This window comes from Anomaloglossus baeobatrachus, chromosome 7 (genome assembly GCF_048569485.1).
Source record: "Anomaloglossus baeobatrachus isolate aAnoBae1 chromosome 7, aAnoBae1.hap1, whole genome shotgun sequence".
NCBI classification, from domain to species: domain Eukaryota; kingdom Metazoa; phylum Chordata; class Amphibia; order Anura; family Aromobatidae; genus Anomaloglossus; species Anomaloglossus baeobatrachus.
This window is the reverse complement of record NC_134359.1, coordinates 107,857,081-107,879,055: the sequence shown is the minus strand read 5'-3', so window position 1 is coordinate 107,879,055 and position 21,975 is coordinate 107,857,081. Positions and strand designations below refer to the sequence as shown.

The 21,975-nt window shown below is 48.0% G+C and overlaps 1 protein-coding gene across 2 annotated transcripts in view; it reads right to left on the bottom strand.

Moving 5' to 3' along the window:
• The window catches only part of ITGB2 (integrin subunit beta 2), a 178,994-nt gene that overhangs the window by 117,450 nt on the left and 39,569 nt on the right, over nucleotides 1–21,975 (bottom strand). For both annotated transcript variants that reach the window (XM_075317574.1, XM_075317575.1), the window contains exon 2: nucleotides 494–554. In XM_075317574.1, coding sequence (XP_075173689.1) covers nucleotides 494–551 — 58 coding nt within the window. In that variant the 5' untranslated portion in view covers nucleotides 552–554. The remainder of the gene's footprint in view (nucleotides 1–493; nucleotides 555–21,975) is intronic.

Sequence of the window (21,975 nt, the reverse complement as noted above, 5' to 3'; positions counted from 1 at the left end):
AATAAAACTAAATCACCTAGGTCATAATAGCGTTTAAAATGTAAATGTCAACAAATTTCGGGTTGCCTTTTATTTAATAGGCTGTTGATTTTATTAAATGCAAGTTATTGTCCAAAGTGTATATAAGTGACGCTAATGCTGCACGAAAGAGCCCAACTTTGAAAAGTTGGGCCTGAACTTCCAGGTTATGGGGCCCAGCATGTAGACCTTGATCACACAACCCTCCATGGCCCCTCTAACTGTGAAAAAGCAAAATCTCACCATTTCCTCTTTTAGCTGCTACCGCTTATTTTACTAGACTGTGACTGATTGGTAACGTAATTGCAGTGGTTAACATTTGATAACAACTTTGCAAAATGTGCGGCAGCGCTGGGTTATTGCAGAAAGTGAGATCTTGCTTTATCACTGTGAGATGGGCTCTGCGCGCTAAGGTCCCAAACCTTAAAATGTTTGGGTGTGATTTTGCCATTAAGGCTAAAAAAAATATACTCACCAAATTTGGAACTGAGTATTTCAGCCTGAATTAACAGGAATACAGTGCACCACAACATTTCCTGAAATAAACAAATAATTTGTTATACAAACAGACAAGTGGATGTGGAATCCCAATAACTAAAGGGTACTTTACATGCTACAACATCGCTAGCGATCTCATTAGCGATGTGAAATTCTAGATCGCAAGTGAGATCTTACAATACCCTATGTGTGATCTCTAAAGATCGCACTTGCGATCTAGAATTTCACATCGCTAATGAGATCGCTAGCGATGTCGCAGCATGTAAAGTAGCCTTAAGTTCTATTCAACATGAGAATATTGAACATTAATACAGAGGATTTTGCAAGGATAGTAAAACATTTTTTTTTTATTAGAGATATTATTATTGCATTGGACACCAAACAAGGTAATAGGAAAATACTAATCAAAAATGATAGATATATAAACACATTCTGTATTGAACTTTTCTCTAATGAAACCTTTCAGAACCCAGTTTAGTTATATGGGATGTAAAAACTGTATTTGCCCAAACATTTCCCCTGGAAAACATGGCTGTCAACAGTAGCTTCCTATTATAGCTAATAGAGAGCAACCTTGACCAATGAAGTCCATATTGTCACGTGCGTCTCCCGTCTTTGGGAGACCTTTGACAAGTCTGGGACCTGAGGTTCACATTGCCTTGTGAATCTGTTTTTTAAATGTAGATTCTTTCTTTTGGGTCTGCAAAGGTTAAAGACTCTTTCCTTGCTGGTAGTTCCTTGTTAGTCCAATCTCAGGTGCAGCCAGTTTGTGACTACTCTTCTCCACCTTACATAGTCACTTGTTCCATCACCTGATGCCGGTTATAGAATGTATTTCTAAACTGATCACAGTGGAAGGCGCAAGTCTCTGGAAGTTGTTGAAGTTGTGTCACCTGCAGCCCTGGTGTATGGTTGCAATTGTGGAGTTGGTGTACATCCTTTTTGTCTATGTCCCCCCCTGTTTCTTCCCTTGTGTCTTATTATTGCAGTGGTGAGTTCTAGCGCACTTACCACTCTTTGCACTATCCAGGTTGAGTGGAGGGATAGCCACAGACTGGGCATGTGATGGTTATGAGGGGGAGGAGCCATTTAGGGACATTAGGAGCTGCTCAGGGTTCAGATACAGGTTACTGTCAGGAGGTGACCCATCTCTCCTCTCCCTAATGCTAGGGCCTTCTTTTGCTTTCCATCATTGTTGTTATACCTCTGTGTTGCACTGTGTGCTGGGCATCCCCTTGCCTGTGCGCAACACAGTATACAGGACATATGGACAGGGATAGTTCTTATAAGACAATTTCCTTTTTAAAAGAAGTCTATGCTTACTTCATTGAACCTGATCATATGTCGACTAAATACATGACCACTGCAGCCAATAACTGGCCTTATATAGAGCCATCACCTCTGAATTCATGTAGTCAGTTGCAGTAGACTAAACAGACCCTGTAGGACCATAGAATTAAATAGGCGACCAATGTTTGTTTTGCTCTTTTCTAAACTTCCCCTCTATATATATTACATATTCCGGGCTGTATTTACTTGGTTATATTGAATAGTTGTGACAGTGGCTTGCACCTGTTCACACTTGTCTTATTCTGTTTGGAGGCGCTAGTCAGATTTTGATATTTATAAAAAAAAAAAAATCAAGACAAAAAAATATTCTGGATAACCTTTTGTCACGTCCCCACCGGAGCCCGCTCCTGCGACTTCTGCTCCGATCGCCAGACGACGGCATGTTCCCACCATGGATAGTGCTGGTGATGGGAGAGGAGTCGGTGCCTGTGGCTCTGCGGAGCACAGGCTCCGCTCATCCACTAGGCTGGGTTTCCCTGGAACCTGCAGTACCACTGGCTGACTGTAGGTGGCGTGTGTGTCTTCCAGCTGACGTTGCCAACATTCACCTGCAGCCAATGGGAAGACACCACACCCTTCTTATTCCCCCTCCTGTCACATGACCACTGCCAGAGATAGTTCTGTACTCCTGGCTCATGTGCTGTTTGTATGTTGATTCCTGTGCACTGACCTTTGCTTGTTTTTTGACTACCCTCCTGCCTGTCATTTTTGTACCTTGCTGCCAGTTCCGGATTTTGACCCCTGCTTTGTCTCCTCACTACGCCCTTGCCTGCCGATTCGGTTCCTGTTTTGCATCTCCTGGTTTTTGACCCTGCCTGACAACCACGGACTACAGCCTACCACAGGTAGTGATCTCTGGAGCTCTGTGTAATTCCAAATCCCTGTATAGGGGTTAAAGGGTTGCAGAGTTCTTGGGGTCCTGCTTTGTGAGCGGCTTTTCTCTAGACTCCCCTTACAGCCAGTCTGAGTCTGTGGCTCCAATCAGGCATTACACTTTTTTAATTTAAAACAGGAACAACACACAAATCGAAATTTTGCCCACGGTGATGTCAGCATAGCAGTATTTCACATAAGTGTCAGGGTATAAGGATAATTTACTCAGGATGAAATTAGCAGTGATGTCACAGTATAGAGATAATACACACAATAATGTCACAGCACAAGAATAATACAAAAACGTGTATTAAAAGTAAAATGTTGGCATCGCAGCACAAATAGCACGGATGGTTCCAGGTTATTCTGCCATTTGTTTCCTTCATAGGTCATTTGCTAACCTGTCTTTGTATACCTCGTTTCTAGCCCATACTATATTCCGTTCCCCCCTTACTACAGACCCCAAGAAGCTTTATTCCATCACAAGTCATCTAGTTGGTCTCAGAACAGACTTCTCACTTTTCAATTTTGAGCAGCAAAAAAAATGATAGCCCATCAATGGAGAAAAGAAAACAGACATCCAAGTCTCAGAATTTCTCGCGTGTGTAGATAACTTTATGATAAATATACATCTTACAAGTTTCCTGAATGATACGCAAGCTAAATTGTTCAAGATCTGAAATGAAACTTATGGCTCACATATGCTCAGCTACATGTCAGGCACCAGTCTGTCCATCAGCTAATTACGTAACATAACAGATAATAGCATCAACTACTGATTCTCCTTTTCCCATGTTCCTTGTACCCTCACTATCCACCTTACCGCTCTCCTTCCTTTTTTTTTTTTCGTTCTTGTTTCTATACTACTATACTAAGGTTAGAGGTCAATTTTTCCTCTTTTATTTTGTTCCCTGAAACAAATTACTGAAGTTATATGCTGGACTTTAGAATTGGTTATATTGGTGAAAACAGCAAAATATTTGAAGGAGAAAAGCACTATACAGCAGCAAAAGGAAAACTCTGATATAGAAACAAAAGACAACTACAAATCTTCATTGTTAGATTTGATTCAGGAGGTCAAAATTATTAAAAAATGGCTGATTTCATAACTGAATCTGATAACTTTGGAAATATATAGATCAGGGCAATTCAGACCATTTTTCTTCCACGTACAGTATATCTTCATAGCCTCTGTTTTGTATCATCCATTTCTTTCTCATCCATTTTTTTTGTTTTGAACTGAAGGAGATAAACTGACATTTTATTTATCCATTAACCCTAAACAATGAATCAGTGAAAAACTGATAAAACACAAATTGGAAAACTGAATTAAAAGGAGGTCTACAATTTTTCATCTGCTTTTAAGGGATTCCTATTGACTTTAGTGGCCAATGAATGAGATAGGATATACTCTGTGTAAGGTCCAGGGTTTCCATGGAACTTATTGCGTTTTCTTGCCCTTGTCCAAGATGGAGTCTGTTGCCTTTTCTTGCCCTTGAGCTTCCTGTCTGCCCTGCTTATAAGTCCTGTTCTGGGATTTATTCCTTGCCTGAGTATTTTGTACTGCTGGCTCCTGAATCTCTTCTGGCTTGCTGCTGGACTTTTTGCTGCACTTGTTAGTTCTGTGCTCTACCTCATTACTGCTCAGCTGCCTGCAGTCTACAGTGTATTATCCTGATCCAGGCTGTGGTTCCCCCCTTCAGGCTTCTAGGAGAAGAGCTCTATACTGCTGGACTACCTAGATCTGTAAGAACTAGATTCTCTGTTTGTTATCAGTATACTTAATTCTGGACTCTATCTGAACAGGCTGTGTACTGACTTGTGTGGGACTTGTCAGCCCTGGAAGTACACTGGTAACCATTTGTTTACTGTGCGCACTCCTGCACAGGATTCTGGACATTCACTTGTTTGTTTGCTCTTTGCACTCCTGCATACTATACTGGACATAACTTCTGGACTTTCATGCATTAGTGCTGTGCGCACACCTGCATATAACTTCTGGACATTCACTACTTGTTTGCTATGCTCATAACTTCAGGACATTCACCCCTTACTCGCTGTGCATATTATTCTGGACATTCATCACTTGTTTTCTGTGCGCAATACTGCATATGCTGTCAGGACATTCACAGATTAGTGCCGTTGTACCTACATATAATTTGTAGTTGCCTTCTGTTATTCTCTGCTATTTGCACTGTTTATTATTTGTTAATCCAGAGTATTTACCCAACCCTTGTCTCAGTTTCTTTATATTCAATGCTATCAGATTCTACAGTATCTACATAATTGTTACACTCTGAGTCTCACGGATCGGATGCACTTTTTAAATTCAAATGTGTTTCAGTAATGGTATAGTAGGTATCAAATTAAATACTTCTGCAGCGTTAGGCCAGGAGCTCATAGGCTGTTACAGAGAGGGGAGCGCTTCAGAATTGTTTAATTCTCACACTGTAAGCAAGAATGACAGAATTTTTAGGAAGCGGATGTGGTGACCAGAGGATTAGCACAGTGAACCCGTTAAAATGGTCAAAATGTGCACAAAAGTAATCAATTTTAATGTCAGAACAAAAAAAAATATTCTCGTTATGTTTTGTTTTAATTTCTGGATATATTTGTTTGTTAACCTAAAAATGCTAAATATGACATTTAGTTGCCATGAAGCTTTTAAACTTCCTTTTCACTTGTTTGTTACACAGATAGTGGTTAATGTGAAAACACAAGAATATATGTTTTTCTCGACTGATCACTTGAGCTAACTGCAAAGAATATGTACAATTAACATCCATCTCTGAAAGGGGAACAATGAGGCTTAACCTTGAATTTAAATGTTAAATGCTTAAGGCTGAGTTCATCCACAGAGGTCATGCTGTGGCATTTAACTGCTGCAGCCCTATGAAACAGCGATCTTTCCCATGTTTCCCTACACAATCACTTAAACCTGCAGATATGGGTTTAATCTCAGGTTAAAAGCTGCCTGGCCGCTGCAATGAAAGCCCAGGTACCAGGAGGAAATTAACTTTATTCCTCCCAGCAGCCTCTGACTTTCAGTCATAGAGGCGCAATCGGCGCGGCTTCAGTCACTACTCAGTACATAGTGAGTGGCGACTGTACGCGTGCCACTGCACTGACTCACAGCCAGCTCTGTATTAATGCATTGCTAAGTCGGCTGTCAGTCAGAAGGGGGCATGGTTACAGTCGCTGCTCACTATGCACTGAGCGGTGACTGTAGCCGTGCCTCCATGACTGAAAGCTGGAGGCTGACAGGAGGAATACATTTTATATTATATTACATTTTTTTAGCCATGCTTTCAGTGCAGCGATTGGTCAGTTTTGCAATGCTATTAACCTGCAGATTAACCTTATATCTGCAGATTAGCATTTTGGAACATGACAGGTTCCCTTTACTACTTCAGGGAAAGAGGTGTTTCACATGAAAAACTGAACAGCTGATCAAAATGATCATATGGTTTTACATGTGAAAGAACTGGTTCCCTGCAAGAGAAAGTGAGTTTGCAGGGAAACAGTGCAAAGACTGCAAGGTGACTGATGCATGTGAACACAGACTTTAATAAGATGTTTAATCACATAGGGAAAAAAAAATGTGTTAGAATAAATGTAAAAACGTAAGTGTGCCACCCCCGTGTCAGCAGCCGGGCTGCTCGGATCCGGATCCGCGGTGGCTCGAGGGATCTCCGGACCCGGGGGTCAGGGTCGCACGGCCACTCGGAATAAAGGGGGGATATTTACACGGGATGTTTTTGTTTGAAGTTCGTGACGCCAACCGTGGTGTGTGGTAAGGTGGAGTACCACCGCTGCGATTGGGAGTACCCGGTGGCGATGGTGTGGGCAGCCAGGTGTTTAACCCCTCCACGGGTAGGGGGGATGCCCAGGGACTCGATGAGGGCAACGGGAAGGTGCCGTTGGGACGGTAAGGGTTGCTTATGTACTCACTCAGTCCAATACCGCTGACACTGACAACTGTGGTAAACCAAAGTTCTTGACACTGCTGCGGCTGGCAGGCAGCACACCTGGATCCCGTGCCCATTGGTGTTGCCTGTTAGTCTGTGACCTTTACCTTGGCACCTAGTGTTTTCTGGTTGGTCCCTTGAGTATAAAATTGGTCGGGTCCCGCTCACTAGTATGGCTAACTGGGTGAGCTTGCTCTCAGGGTTCACGCTTGGGATTTTCTGAACCGTATAGTGGGAAAGTCCTATCCCCCTCGTTGGGTTAGTATCCCGATTTTGGAGCAGGTGGAGAACGGATCTTGAAGGCTCCGTCCTTGTTGGGTAAATTGCCAGGACGCCTGAAGCTACTTCCTGACCTAGGGTCCACGTACCCCGTCGTGCCCTGGCCCCTGCCCGGTGATGGCACAAGGCCGCCAGCTGTCCTCCTCTACTGTCCGTGCCCCTTGTCACGATTCCCTGTGACCGGGGTCCAGCTCCTACCAGGCCCAGACCAACGTCTGCCACCTACTAGTTCCAACACAACACTGCTCGCTCCTCAGTCCTGACACTCCTTACCTCCCCTTAACCAACCCCCCAAGTGGGCAACCCTATTCCACTCAGGCCATCCACTGGTGTGTCTGGTGGGTGTGGTGCAGAGTGTTCCTAGGATTTTGATTAGCTTGTTCTTGGCAACACCAAAGGTCAGGGACCCGTAACCAAGGAGGAGGTGGATACTGTGCAGAAGGGCAGATTGCACAATACCCTGTGACGACATGATAAGCCAAGGTGTCACATAAGAGCAATCCTTGGTGATGAATAAAGACAGTTTGAAATTATGTGTGATGCCTATGATTAGATATAGTTTGCAGTCGTTCACTGTTCAGCTTGTCATTACAGTCACTGCCTATGTAGAGCATAGCAAATGAGATGAGTTTGTCAGTTGAATACTACATTCTGCATAGCCAGTGACTGAGATAACAAAGCTCATCTCATATAACTGAAAGTTTTGTTAAATCAGATGCTGTATATGCAGAGCACAGCAACCAAAGGCAAACAGATCTTGACTACTTCACTCACCAGGCAGTTACTCACTGTACTGCTCTAAGAAGAGGAGGTACACACCTTTACCTATTATTTGACACTAGAGTAGGGAAATGGCAACATTTTGCGCACCTGTAGGCTTTGGTGCCCAGGGTGTCTTCCACTTTGGCCCTCCCATTGTATGCCACTGCCACTGAAGGGTTGAAGAATGATGCTCTGGATCCTAAAAATCATGATCTGCAGAAGCCTCATCTTCAGCGGAACAGATGAACTCATCTTCAATGGAACAGAGTATGTTCAACTTCTGCTTGATTAATATTTTATGCGACCTCTAGAAATAGGCAAGTTCTGTACTTGGCTTTCGCTGAGAGTCCTATAGACACTTAGTGGATCCATGGTTAAAAATCAGACTCTGCAGTGCCTAATTGCAGTGTTCCACTGCCCCTGTCACACTTGGTATGGTGGAATACCAGATGAACAGCGAAGAGGGGGGGACTGTGCCTGTAGGGAAAGGAAAGATGGTGACCTCTTGTATAACTATCACTGGCCCCTTGCTCCCCTGACATCCCTAGACAGGTTTTACGCCTATGTACCAAGCAGGATACCTAGGCCCTGGCTGACCTTCAACTGGGCCCTAGGTAATGATAGGATGGGATGAGTACTAGTCAACCCACTAAGATCTAAAGAACACACAAGGAAAAAACAAACAGGGAAATGGAAAGGGACAACTTATTTGCAAGAAAACTTTGGGAGAATGACTACAACATACAACATACAACATAATTCCAGGAGCATACAAGCTGACTGCTTGCAATCTGGAAGGCTCAGGAGTAAAAACTATATCAATGGTAACAAACCAAGGGAAAATGCAAGAATATAAACAAACAGGGAGTGGGGATAAGGATTTGCAGCTGAAAAGGTCAAGATGTAAGCAGGGTTCTAAAGGGAAAGTGTTAACCCTAACAGAGAATATAAACAGAACTCCATTCATACCAAAGAAGAAAGAATGCAATATCAAACAGCAGTTTTTGCAGCCACACGTAGCGACCTTCTGCAACTGGACACCACAGGGTTGTCTGTCAATTGTGATACACCCGTGAGAGTCTCATTCTTTAGCTTTATAGGGACCCCAAAGGTCCATCCTTTAAATAAGGAATAACTTTGGATTGTGGCAAGAACTGTTTAATACTTCCAAGTAGGGGAATACATAGAAATCACAGGCCCCCCCCCAAAAAAATATTATTTTTTGTACTGATATAATATATTTATATCCATAACGATTAGGCTCTGCTGGCTCCAGACAAGTCAGGCATGCAGTCAAGTGACAATTAGAGTGTCAGTTACGTCTGTGAGTAGAATATTGACCCTTGTGGCACATATTTCCCCTCTAAGATGTGTCCAGCTGCCATCTTACAACAAACTTTTTATAAAAAGTTAGGGATATATGGCTTTCAGGGGAAATTTATGAAAAATGTAAAAAGTTCACGCTACAGTGAGATTTTATCATGAAAGTAGGGCATTGAGCCAAAAGCCAACAACAGTGGTGGGTATACCCCCAAAAGTGTCAATGTCTCAATAACTGTCATGTGGCCTTGATCGTCAATTACAGACAGCTTGACAATAAGGTCTCATGCGGTTTATAAGTGGAGTTATTTTCTGCTGAGGCATGGCTTCCCACTCTTCTTGAAGGGTGGCCCTCAGGTCATTGAGGTTCTGAGGTATAGAGTTAAGGCCGCTTTACACGCTACGATTTATCTGGTGATATGTCGTCAGGGTCACGCACTTCCGTCATCGTTAGCGACGTCGTTGCGTGTGACACCTACGTGCGACTCCGAACGATCGCAAATAGGGTGAAAATCGTTGATCGTTGACACGTCGTTCAGTTTCAAAATATTGTTCGTCGTTTGGAACGCAGCAGACATATTGCTACGTTTGACACCCTGCCAACGACGAACAACATCCACACGACTGCCTTGGTCAAGCAATATATCGCTGAACGATGTAGCGTCGTTTGTGAGATGTGTACGTGTGACCGCTACAAAATGACCTATGAGCGATATCGGCAAATCGTAACAACGATCTGGGCGTGTCACATCGCTAACGAGATCACAAGCGATATCGTTGTGTGTAAAGCAGCCTTTATGAGCCTCTACATGGCGAATCAGCTGATCCCAAAAGTTTTCAATGGGATTCAGGTCTGGAGAAAGTGAAGGCCGCTCCACTTGAGGTACTCCAGTCTCCAGCATTCGTTCCCTAATGATGTGACCTTGATGTGCTGGAGCAATGTCGCCCATGGCGATGGACTACTGTGACGCCCTGGCCTATCAGGTCGTCGCAGGGAATTGTGCAATCTGCCCTTCTGCACAGTATCCACCCTCCTTGGTTACGGTCCTGGTCCTTTGGTGTTGCTAACAGCAGAGCCAATCAAAACCCTAGGAACAATTTACACTGTACCCACCAGACACACCATTGGGGGGACTGAAGGGAATAGGGCCGCCCACATGGGGGGTTGGTAGGGGAGAGTGAGAAAGGGAGGAGAAGTCGTAGTGGAAGGAGAAGGCGGTGAAGTGACTCTGGCGAGCAGAGGTCACGGAGCAGGGCTCCCGAGTACTAGGTGGCAGACGTTGGTCTGGGCCTGGTAGGAGCTGGAACCCCGGTCGCACCAGGGGCCCCAGCTATCACCGGGCAGGGGCCAGGGCAAAACGAGGTACGTGGACCCTAGGCCAGGATGTAGCTTCACGCGTCCTGGCAATTTACCCAACGGGGGTGAAGACTTCAAGTGTCATCCCCAACCCGCTCCAAAATCGGGGTACTAGCGCACTGATGGGATAGGACTTTCCCAATACAATCCAAAGACATCCTATGCGTGAACCCTGAGAGCAAGCTCACTCCGTTAGCCATACGGGTGAGCGGGACCTGAAATGTTTCAGGCTTGAGGGTCCAAAGAAGAAAACACAGGTGCCAAGGAAAGGGTCACAGACTAACCACAACACCAAGGGCACGGACCCAAGTGTGCTCCCTCCCAGCCTCATTGGTGCTCAGAACTCTGGTTTACAAGCTGTTGGTGTGGTTATTTCTGGACTGAGTGAGTACACTGAAAAAAAAACCCTTTTCCTACCCCAATGGCACCCCTACCATGACCGGGCTTCCGGGGCAAAAAAACCCTACCCACGGAGGGGTTAAAAAACCTTGCTGCCATACCACCGCCACTGGGCATCCCCAACAGCAGCGGTGGTACCCTATATTACCACGCACCGTGGGTGGCGTCACGAACTTTCCTAATCCCGTGTATATACTTCCCCACTCCTTTTTAATTAGAGTGTCCGCGCGGACCCCCCGGGTCCGGAGACCCCTCGAACCACCGCGACTCTGGATCCGAGCGGCTCGCCTGCTGCTACGGGAGCGGTACACTACCACTACCACTAAAGGGGACAATGGTGGCTGATGTATAACACTCTCCTTGATGTATTCAGTATCGCTGTTGACCATCATTTCTGCTCAGCATAAAATAACTTTCCTCAGTGAACAGAACTGATGCCACTGGTCACTTTTCCAGTGTAGATGCTCCCTGGCCCATGCGGGTCATCTAGCACACACACCACGTTGAAGTAAATGGTTTCAAATGATCTAACGTGACACTTGTGCCGCTTGCCTCCATTAAATGTGCCTGGAGTTGTGTGGCATTCATCATCAGGTTTCCGAAGGGCAATGTTCACAATGAAACGGTCATCAGTGTGGGATGTGACACTCTATAGCTCAGTGGCCACTTCCTTCTGAGAACATCCTGCTTGAAGCCTCACAATGGTGCGGTATGGTTGATTGTTAGGTGTCATCTTGGGCTCATGATGTTAAACTGTGAACAGCATGATGAGGAGGACTGTTTAAACACCATTTTTAATTGAACCCTGAAATTTATTGAGTGATTCATGAATACAACACCTGTTTGGAATTTTGCCATTAAGATCCTTGTTAGAGAACAGCAAGTTCTGCAAAAAGTACAGAAACATTGATCAATTGGAGATATGCATCCAAACGTTTACAGAAGGTCACATTAGGTTCACCTGAAAAGGTTAGAGCGCATTTTGATATCTGGAAATTTCACCAGAAAACCAAATATCTCTAACTTTTTGTGAGTAGTGCATAGATACTCACATATACAACACATACAAAGACACATGACTCGCCCACCCCAGGGCTATGGGACACCCGGTGCCGGGCCGGACTAGTCCGGTGGTAGTCAGTGGTGGCTGGGCCCGGCTCCGTGGCCCTGGTGGGTGTCAGTTGAATATGTGGCTGATGACTTTAATGTTTGTGTTCGTGACGCCACCTGTGGTATGCGGCTATTAAGCCGCCGCTGCGGTATGAGGCCTCCGGGATAGTGTTATGGCAGCAATGGTGGTACTGCTCCCCACAGGTGGAGCAATGCCCGGGGCACAGTTGGTGTTTGTGGAAGTCTATGGTGCTGCGTGACTAACACGGTGCAGGGCCGACAAGCAATGAAAGAAACAGGCACAAACAGTAGTCTCTTTACCTTCTCCTCTTTTACTCGGCAGAAACTTAGTCCAGGGAGACCGTCACAGATGGTAAAGATGATCCGGCCGGCCTGGAAGTGCCTGGGGTGATCTTTGGCCAGTTGAGTATGAGGCCTACTCCTTAATCTTTCTCTGCTGTTTTAGGACACTGCACTTTGGGTTCGCAATTGCCCTCTTGCTGCTGGGACTTGTTGTTCGTCCCCTTTTCTGTGTGGTAGACTGCGCAGGCCCTCTCTGGTGCTTCTCTGCTGGAGCCCACACCAGGCCCTTGGGATGCAGTTGTACCTTCAGATTGCTTCTGGGACAGGGGGCTTACAGCTCTCCTGCCCTCCGGATTCAGCTACCAGGGATGGATTTTATGCCCTGGCAACTACAGACTCCGATGTCCGAGTCCCTGCTGTGCCTCTCTGCTCCCCTTGCTTCACTGGGCCAAGCTATCCCAGCTCTAGGCCCCAGTTTACAAGGCAGCACTACTCTGCGTCTGCACTCTTTCACTCCTGTGTCCAGACTAACTACCACTTCCTCCTTCCAGCCAGACTTAAGGAATGCTCCCTGAAGTTCCAGGTTCAGAGCTCCCCCTGCTGGCCGGAGGGAGAACTGTGTTGAGTGTTAACTTACTGGCCAATAGATCTCCCAATTACCTCCAGGCTCAGCATTAACCCTTCTGGGAGGGCAATGCTGTTGTGGCGACCAGGTCCTGGGGCGCCACACTCCCCCTTAGTTAAATTCAGTACTCCCGGACTGTAGAGACAAACATGACATGTTAGAACATTTCATCCCATTATGGGAGGCGCAATTACTTTAACGTTACAACCTTAAACATTACTATAAGAGTCCAGTGTGGCTCCCTGCCGGGTGTCCATTACACTGCTCCATGGGGGACCCGCCGCGTTCAAACCCCCAACGTAGGCTCTGGGCGTGCGTCAGAGCATTGATGACCCCACTCTATGCACGCCGGACGGGTTTTTCTTCAGGGGTGTTGAGCACACTGGTGCTAACTATGAACAATTTAGGTGTTGGCCACCCATAGTCCAGTGGCCCAATTGTCCATTTTCGCAATCAAAGAAAAAGAAAACATTTTGTACACAACATGACAGACATTTTGCATAACTATTTACATCCTAATAAGTACTCTTTCCCTTATACAGTTGACTCCCTATACCTTAGAGGGGGTTGTCCCCGAGTGCTGCGCTGGGACCTACGTAGCTCTGGTGTTTGCCCCTGACTACGTGGTGCGTCTTCTATCTCAGCACTACAGGTGGGCCTAACCCCCATAGGTAAGCGTGATGGTTGCCTTTGTGATCTAAGAGTCGCCAAGGGTATGACAGGTTCACCACTGACAGGGGGTTGATCCTCCTGTTCCACTGCTGGCGTGTCATCTCGTGCTGGAGCGGACGATTCTTTAGGTGGATCCGGAACCTTTTCTGTTTCTGGCTCGACCAACTGCGGAAACGTCAAAACTGGTACCACTATGGCATTGTTTATTCGGGTCCAAGTTTTGGGGAACTTTCCAAGGATGGTTTGAATCATCTCCCCTTCTTTCTCTTGACTTTGGGGACTTCCTTGTACTCCTTCCATTTCTCTTTGGATTCTGCACCGTTCAGGGCACGCTTTCAGGCGGTCTCGGGAAATCGCTTGATAGGTCTTGCCTTCATCTTTGCTTATGAGGCATACCTTACTATTGTCAAAGTTGGAGGGGATAATGGTGTAGGGCTCGTTTTCCCACTGATCATCCAATTTATGCGTCTTCCGCTTCTTCTTGAGGACTTGTCCTCCAGGTGCTAAGGGAGTTGCTGGGGCTGTTTGATTGTAATGCTGTTCTTGTCTCGTTCTTGCTTGAGACAGGCTCCTCTCTACGCACTCCTGGACCTTACGGTACCGCTGCTGCCGTTCTGTATCCCAATCCTCTATTTCTTGAACCGCCTCAGGCGACACAGTCCCCATCTCAAAGTCTACAGGCAACTTGCCTGGTCTGGCTCGCATCAGGTAAGCGGGGCTGCAGTTGGTCGAATTCACTGGGATGTGGTTGTACAGGTCTACCAGATCTGGCAACTTTTCTGGCCATTGGTTCCTTTCCTCCAGCGGTAGGGTCTTCAGCATATCAATAACCACATGGTTCATTTTCTCGCACAGTCCATTGGTTTGGGGGTGGTACGGTGTGGTTCGGATTTTCTTACAACCGTACATGTTACAGAACTCTTGGAACACTTCAGCCTCGAATGCAGGACCCTGATCAGTCAGTACCCTTTCCGGATAGCCGTGAGGTCGACAGAAGGATGCCTGGAACGCTCTAGCTGCTGTCCTGGCTGTCTGGTCCTTCACAGGCACTACTACCAGGAAACGAGAGTAATGGTCCACAATGGTGAGGGCGTACACATAGCCTGACCGGCTTGGTGTTAACTTCACGTGGTCCAGGGCCACCAACTCCAGGGGCTGCTTTGTGACAATTGGCTGTAGGGGAGACCTTTGGCTGGCATCGTCTTTCCGCCTCAGGTTACACGGGCCACAGTCTCGGCACCACTTCTCGATCATCTTCCTCATGTGCACCCAATAGAACCGATCACGGAGTAGGGCCTCCAACTTCTTCCACCCGAAGTGTCCTGCGTTATCATGATACGCTGCTAGGACCATTGGAGCATCTCTCTGCGGAACCACTATCTGCCAGACAAGTTCATTTGTTCGATAGTTGACATATCTCTTGCAGAGCTTGCCTTGGTAGGTGAACAGTCGTCCCCTCTCCTTCCACAGCTGCTGGGCTTCCTCTGGAGCGTCTGGGCCAAGATGGGTCTCAGCTTGCGCTAGCTTCTCTTTGACCAATCGCACGGCCGGGTCACCGTTCTGTGTTTCTTCCCAATTATGGTGGAGTAAGGGGTTGACCGACACCCCGTGCTGGCTTGAGCGCTTCACTCCCACAGCATGCTCACACTGGGACACACCTTGGTGATGGAAAGCCGGTAACTCTATCTCTTCGAGTTCATCCATGTCTTCTCCAGACTCGGGCAAGTGAGGCATTCTGGACAGCGCATCAGCATTGTTATTCTTCTTGCCAGCCCGATACTTGATGGTAAAGTCAAAGTTAGACAGCCGGGCCATCCATCGCTGTTCCATCGCACCTAACTTGGCTGTTGCCAGGTGTGTCAACGGATTGTTGTCCGTGAAGATGGTGAACTTGGCCGATGCCAGATAGTGCTTGAAGCGTTCAGTCACTGCCCAAACAATAGCGAGGAACTCCAGCTTGAAGGAACTGTAGTTTTCTGGATTCCTTTCTGTGGGCCGAAGCTTCCTACTGGCGTACGCTATCACCCTCTCTCTGCCTCCCTGTAACTGGGACAGAACTGCTCCCAGTCCCACGTTGCTGGCGTCTGTATACAGTACAAACGGTTGGCTGTAGTCAGGGTAGGCCAGAATTTCTTCTCCCGTGAGAGCCCCTTTCAGCCGGACAAAGGATGTTTCCAGTTGGCTGCTCCATTCAAATGGAGGGCTCTGCTTCTTAGCCTGCTTTGGCTGGCCCACCAGGAGATCTTGAAGGGGCGCTGCTATCTTGGTGAAACCATCAATGAACCTTCGGTAGTAGCCCACCAGTCCAAGGAACTGCCGCACCTCCTTCACTGTGGTGGGTCTTGGCCAGTCCTTGATTACAGTGACTTTCTCCGGATCAGGTGCCACACCTTCTGCGCTGACCACATGACCCAGGTACTGTACCTTTGGCTTCAAGAGGTGACATTTGGACGGCTTGATCTTCAGGCCATATTTCGACAAGGATTCAAACACTTCTGCTAAGTGCTTTAGGTGGTCCTCATAAGTCTTGGAGTAGACTATTACGTCATCCAGGTACAACAGCACGGTTTCAAAGTTGTGGTGGCCCAAGCAGCACTCCATCAACCTTTGGAATGTCCCTGGGGCGTTGCAGAGCCCGAATGGCATACAATTGAACTCACAGAGGCCCATTGGTGTCGTGAATGCAGTCTTCTCCTTGTCCGCCTCTGCCACGGGAACCTGCCAATACCCACTGGTGAGATCCAAGGTGGAGAAATAGTTAGCTGACTTTAAGGCTGTTAGTGACTCCTCTATTCTGGGCAGTGGATAAGCATCTTTATGTGTAATGCGGTTAATTTGCCTGTAATCTACACACATTCTCATTGTACCATCTTTTTTCTTTACGAGCACTAGTGGAGCTGCCCAGGGGCTACAACTATCTCTGATAACCCCAGCCTCCTTCATTTCCCGTAACATTTCCTTGGCACACTGATACTGTGCGGGGGGTACAGGGCGGTATCTCTCTTTAATGGGATGATGATCACCCGTGGGGATTTGATGTTTAACCCCTTTCACCTGCCCAAAATCTAGGGGGTGTTTGCTGAAGACCCGCTCGTACTCCTGTACCACCCGGTAAACCCCATGCTTTTGGTGCGAGGGGGTGGAGTCGGTGCCTACATGTAATTTTTGGCACCAGTCTTCCGGCTGCCCCTTGGAGCCATTGTCTTCCGCCTGGTCGGACGGGATCAAGGGTTCCACTGCTTTAATGGTATTGTTACTGACAGTGTACAGTTTTGCTACAGTGGCGTACCGGGGCAATTTGGCCTCCTCCTCCCCACAATTCAGGACACGGACGGGCACTCTCCCCTTGCGGACGTCCGCTACCCCTCTGGCTATCAGGACTCCAGGCCTACTGTCTGAATACACTGGTTCTACCAAGGCATGGTAATCCTGACCCTTGAGGCCTATTGCTGCCCGACACCATATCAACATTTCACTTCTTGGGGGTATTACAATGGGGAGGGGTTCACTTACCCTCACACTGCCAATTTCTCCTCCGGCTAGCTCTACTTGCTGCCTCCTCATCAGGGCTCTGATCTCCCTCTGTAGGGCACGCTGCTGCCCGGAGCTGGCAGTTTCAGACGCCTGTTGCAACAAAATTATCACTTCGGCAATACAATTTTCTATCACATTTGTACCAAGGGTTAGCAGTGGGTCAGATTCTTTGCGATCAATATCTACAATTATCATCCCCTGACATGGCAATTCCACCCGCCCCACTTTAATGGTTACTTCTTTGTACCCAATTTGAGGTAAGGGCTGACCATTACTGGCCACAATCGTTAAATCATCATCTGGGCCATGGTCAATGTCTGAATCAGCCCAATATCTTTTGTACAGTTTGTGGGGGATGGTTGTTACCTGGGACCCCGTATCCAGGAGGGCATTCAAAGGGATCCCATCCAGCACAATGGGAAGGACCGGTCGTCCTCCCACATACTTGCTGCGGCTGGGGTTTGAGCCGGGCTTCCTCACACCTGGGGGTTGGCTCCTGGCCCCAGGCTCAGCCCGTTTAAAGGACAGCGTCGTGCAATGTGGCCCGCCTGGTTGCAGTGGCGGCAGATCGGTTGTCCTGTTGAATCATACCGGTCTGTGTCTCTGCCTCGGGTCGGCGGAATCCTCCTCTGTCGCATCCATGGGACGTCTTCTGGGCTGGAGGCCAACTCGATTTTTGCAGGCGAGGGGGTCATTTGTAGAGACTGCACGGTCTTGGCAAGGGCAGCCACAGTCTTGGTCAGCTCCTGGAACTGCTGTCTGAGCTCCGCAGTGGGATCCTTATCCAGGGACTGCGCCTCAGCCCCTGCAGTGGCTCGTGTTGCAGGCACCACCCCGGGGTACGTGATAGCAAGAGGCCGGAGGGGTACTGGGTCATTCGGTGTAGATTCTCTCAGTACCCTGATGGCCTGGTCCTTAAACTTGGCAAAGTCCAGAGCAGGGTTCTGCAGGACCAGGATACGCAGCTGGGTCCTGTGGGCATCTGACAGGAGCCCCTCTATGAACTGCTCAGTTAGGAGTTTGTCTTCTTCACGTACACTCTCTGGGTCCACCTGTTTAACTGCTTTCAGGGCCTCCTGCAAGTTTAAGGCATAGTCCCTTAGGCTGTCTGTGGCCCGTTGCTTGCACCCAAAGAATCTCATCTTTATCTCTGCTGCGGTGCGGGTGTCAAAAGTACTCTTTAGCTTGGCCAGTATCTGGGCTGCTGTCCCTTTATCTGTATCAGGCCAGGACTTCGCTTCACGCTGGGCTGCGCCGGCTAGCTGTCCCATTAATATGCCCACCTTCTGGCTCTCAGTCAGAGGATACACCCGGAACAAGCTGTGCAGGCTTTCTCTGAAGTCACTCAAGGTATGGGACTCCCCGGAGTACTGCGGCAGCCATTCTGCTCCTGGTATGTACGGCATGGTGATCGGCATTACCGGCGCTACAGTGGGGGCTGGGGCGACGGCGACTGGGACTACTTCGGCCGGTGCTGCGGCGCCCTGGGCGATGGCAGCCACCTGCTCTCCCTCGGAGTCGGACATCTTCCTCCCCCTTAGTGAACCTTACCAGGCTCCGTTCACTTTTCAAATTTTCTTCCGGGTCGCGCGGGGTTAACAGCGCTCTGCTCTGATGGCGCGCTCCCTTCGCGCTCTTTGTCAGGCACGCCCCCCTTCTTCCTGCGCTCGGCGCGGCTAATGGCGGCGGCAATTTACAACCAGTACACAGTCTTTTACACAGTTCTTCAGGCGCACAGTACCCGGTGTGACCGGGCACGAAATCCTGTTCGTGACGCCAAAAGTTGACTCGCCCACCCCAGGGCTATGGGACACCCGGTGCCGGGCCGGACTAGTCCGGTGGTAGTCAGTGGTGGCTGGGCCCGGCTCCGTGGCCCTGGTGGGTGTCAGTTGAATATGTGGCTGATGACTTTAATGTTTGTGTTCGTGACGCCACCTGTGGTATGCGGCTATTAAGCCGCCGCTGCGGTATGAGGCCTCCGGGATAGTGTTATGGCAGCAATGGTGGTACTGCTCCCCACAGGTGGAGCAATGCCCGGGGCACAGTTGGTGTTTGTGGAAGTCTATGGTGCTGCGTGACTAACACGGTGCAGGGCCGACAAGCAATGAAAGAAACAGGCACAAACAGTAGTCTCTTTACCTTCTCCTCTTTTACTCGGCAGAAACTTAGTCCAGGGAGACCGTCACAGATGGTAAAGATGATCCGGCCGGCCTGGAAGTGCCTGGGGTGATCTTTGGCCAGTTGAGTATGAGGCCTACTCCTTAATCTTTCTCTGCTGTTTTAGGACACTGCACTTTGGGTTCGCAATTGCCCTCTTGCTGCTGGGACTTGTTGTTCGTCCCCTTTTCTGTGTGGTAGACTGCGCAGGCCCTCTCTGGTGCTTCTCTGCTGGAGCCCACACCAGGCCCTTGGGATGCAGTTGTACCTTCAGATTGCTTCTGGGACAGGGGGCTTACAGCTCTCCTGCCCTCCGGATTCAGCTACCAGGGATGGATTTTATGCCCTGGCAACTACAGACTCCGATGTCCGAGTCTCTGCTGTGCCTCTCTGCTCCCCTTGCTTCACTGGGCCAAGCTATCCCAGCTCTAGGCCCCAGTTTACAAGGCAGCACTACTCTGCGTCTGCACTCTTTCACTCCTGTGTCCAGACTAACTACCACTTCCTCCTTCAAGCCAGACTTAAGGAATGCTCCCTGAAGTTCCAGGTTCAGAGCTCCCCCTGCTGGCCGGAGGGAGAACTGTGTTGAGTGTTAACTTACTGGCCAATAGATCTCCCAATTACCTCCAGGCTCAGCATTAACCCTTCTGGGAGGGCAATGCTGTTGTGGCGACCAGGTCCTGGGGCGCCACACACACACATATACATACATAAACATGGAGACCCACACAGACACTAATCCATGATAGAAATATCATGCAGTCCCTTTACCCTGCAGGTTCTATGCGTAGCTCTCCCCCATCTCAGGCTAGAGGTAGAGGAGGTCAGAAACACAGTTCAGAAATCAGCTAAAAAAGGGCTGCAGAAACCAATGAGGAGGAGGACACAGCACAGACAAGACTGATAAAAGGCCTCTGTTCCTGCTGTCCTCTACTTTTTCACATGATGCTGCTGGGATTCCCAGAGTTAGAATGGAACAGTGCAGGAAGCAGAAGACACCCTGTCATTCTTCGCTACCTCCACTCTTGTCCCTGGTGTGCTGTGTGGCCGGGCCCCTTAAAGGGAATCTGTCACCAGGTTTTTGCTCTTCCATCTGAGAGTAGCATAGTGTAAAGACAGAAACCCTGATTTCACCAATATGTCACTTACTGACATTTTGATAAAATCAATGTTTTCTCTGCTGCAGATCTAGCAGTTAGGCCTAAGCCACACGGCGAGAAAATCGGTGCTAGTGGAGTGCGATAAAAAAAATCGCATTCCGCTTGGACCAATATTAACCTGTGTGCCAGCACACATGAGCGATTATTTTCTCAGCCCTAATCTGACCGAGAAAACAATCGCAGCATGCTGCAGGTGTAATGCGAGACTCTTCTCTCTCGCACCCATTCAAGTGAATGGGGCGAGAGAAAAATCACACTGCACTTGCGGTACACCGGTGTACTGCCAGTGCAGTGCGAGAATGGCAATAGCCGGCTACAGAGGAGAGAGGGAGTTAAATCCCTCCCTCACATCCTCAGTGTCAGCCCGCCCCTCCTCAGCGCTGGCCCGCCCCTCCGCAGAGCTGGCCAGCCCCCCGCAGCTGAGGTCCGATCGCACAGTCGGACCTCAGTTGCAGGGATACAAGCATGACACTCGGCTCCTGCTGTGCTGCCAGCGTGAGCTGAGTGTCATGCGAGCATCGCACCAGTGCCCTGTGTGGCCCCGGCCTTATACAGAGCTCAGGAATATGCTGGACTACCTAGCAGCATGCCAAGTAGTCCTCTAACGATAATCTACTGCTGATGGAAGAGTGATTTTATCAAAAGTACACTAAGCAGCTCAGTAAGTGACACATCGCTGAAATCAGGGTCTCTGCTTCTACATTATGCTGCTCTCAGATTAGGTGGCAAAAACTTGGGGACAGATTCCCTTTAACTTTACAGATGACCACTCACCATTGGGGCACACCATGCAGGAGGACAGTGACACCAGCCAGTAAGCCCACTCATCAGTCTGATGGGAGAAGTGTTAATTGGCCACGTTCCTCTCTTCCTGCATGACATGCCCCATTTTTGAGTGCCAGCCCCACATTCAACTGTTTACTGTATCGACACGATGACAGGCAGGGGGAGGGTTCCCATAGCGGTCGCGTGGTCTACCGCTATGGCTGGTACGCCCTTGCCACCAAGTCATAGCTGCCTTTAATTGCAATACTTTATATTTTTTACCTCAACAACCTATTTGTGGTTTTGCAGGCTGAACAATACTTGAGTCATATTCACACTCGTGCTGATTCCATGAATACTTTGCACAATTGATAAAATCTAAGCCATTTCCACCAACACAGAGCTAACTAACAGCATAGTATATATTTTGCATGTAATCGGTCAGATCATGGAGCTTTGCAGAAGTTCACTTGATCCATCTCATCTACAAGACCTGTTAGCAGTATGTGCAGCACGCGTATCAGTACTCAGAATATGAGGTGAGAAAAACGTAGACTCTATTTTCTCAGACACTGGGGTATTGCGAGTCTGATTCATGTGGAGCCTAACAAAAATCACACCATCTTGTGGTTTCCATACTAATATATGTCGTCTCATTCAGGCCTGTGCTTAGTACATGCCTTGCCGTACCCACGCACAACATTTTCATTTTTGCTCAGTTTCTCTCTATACTTAAATTTACTGTTTAAGCACGACATTTTTATTTTTTAGGCAAGCCAGAATTATGCAAAGAGGATACTCAATCCCTATTGCTGACTTGAGGAT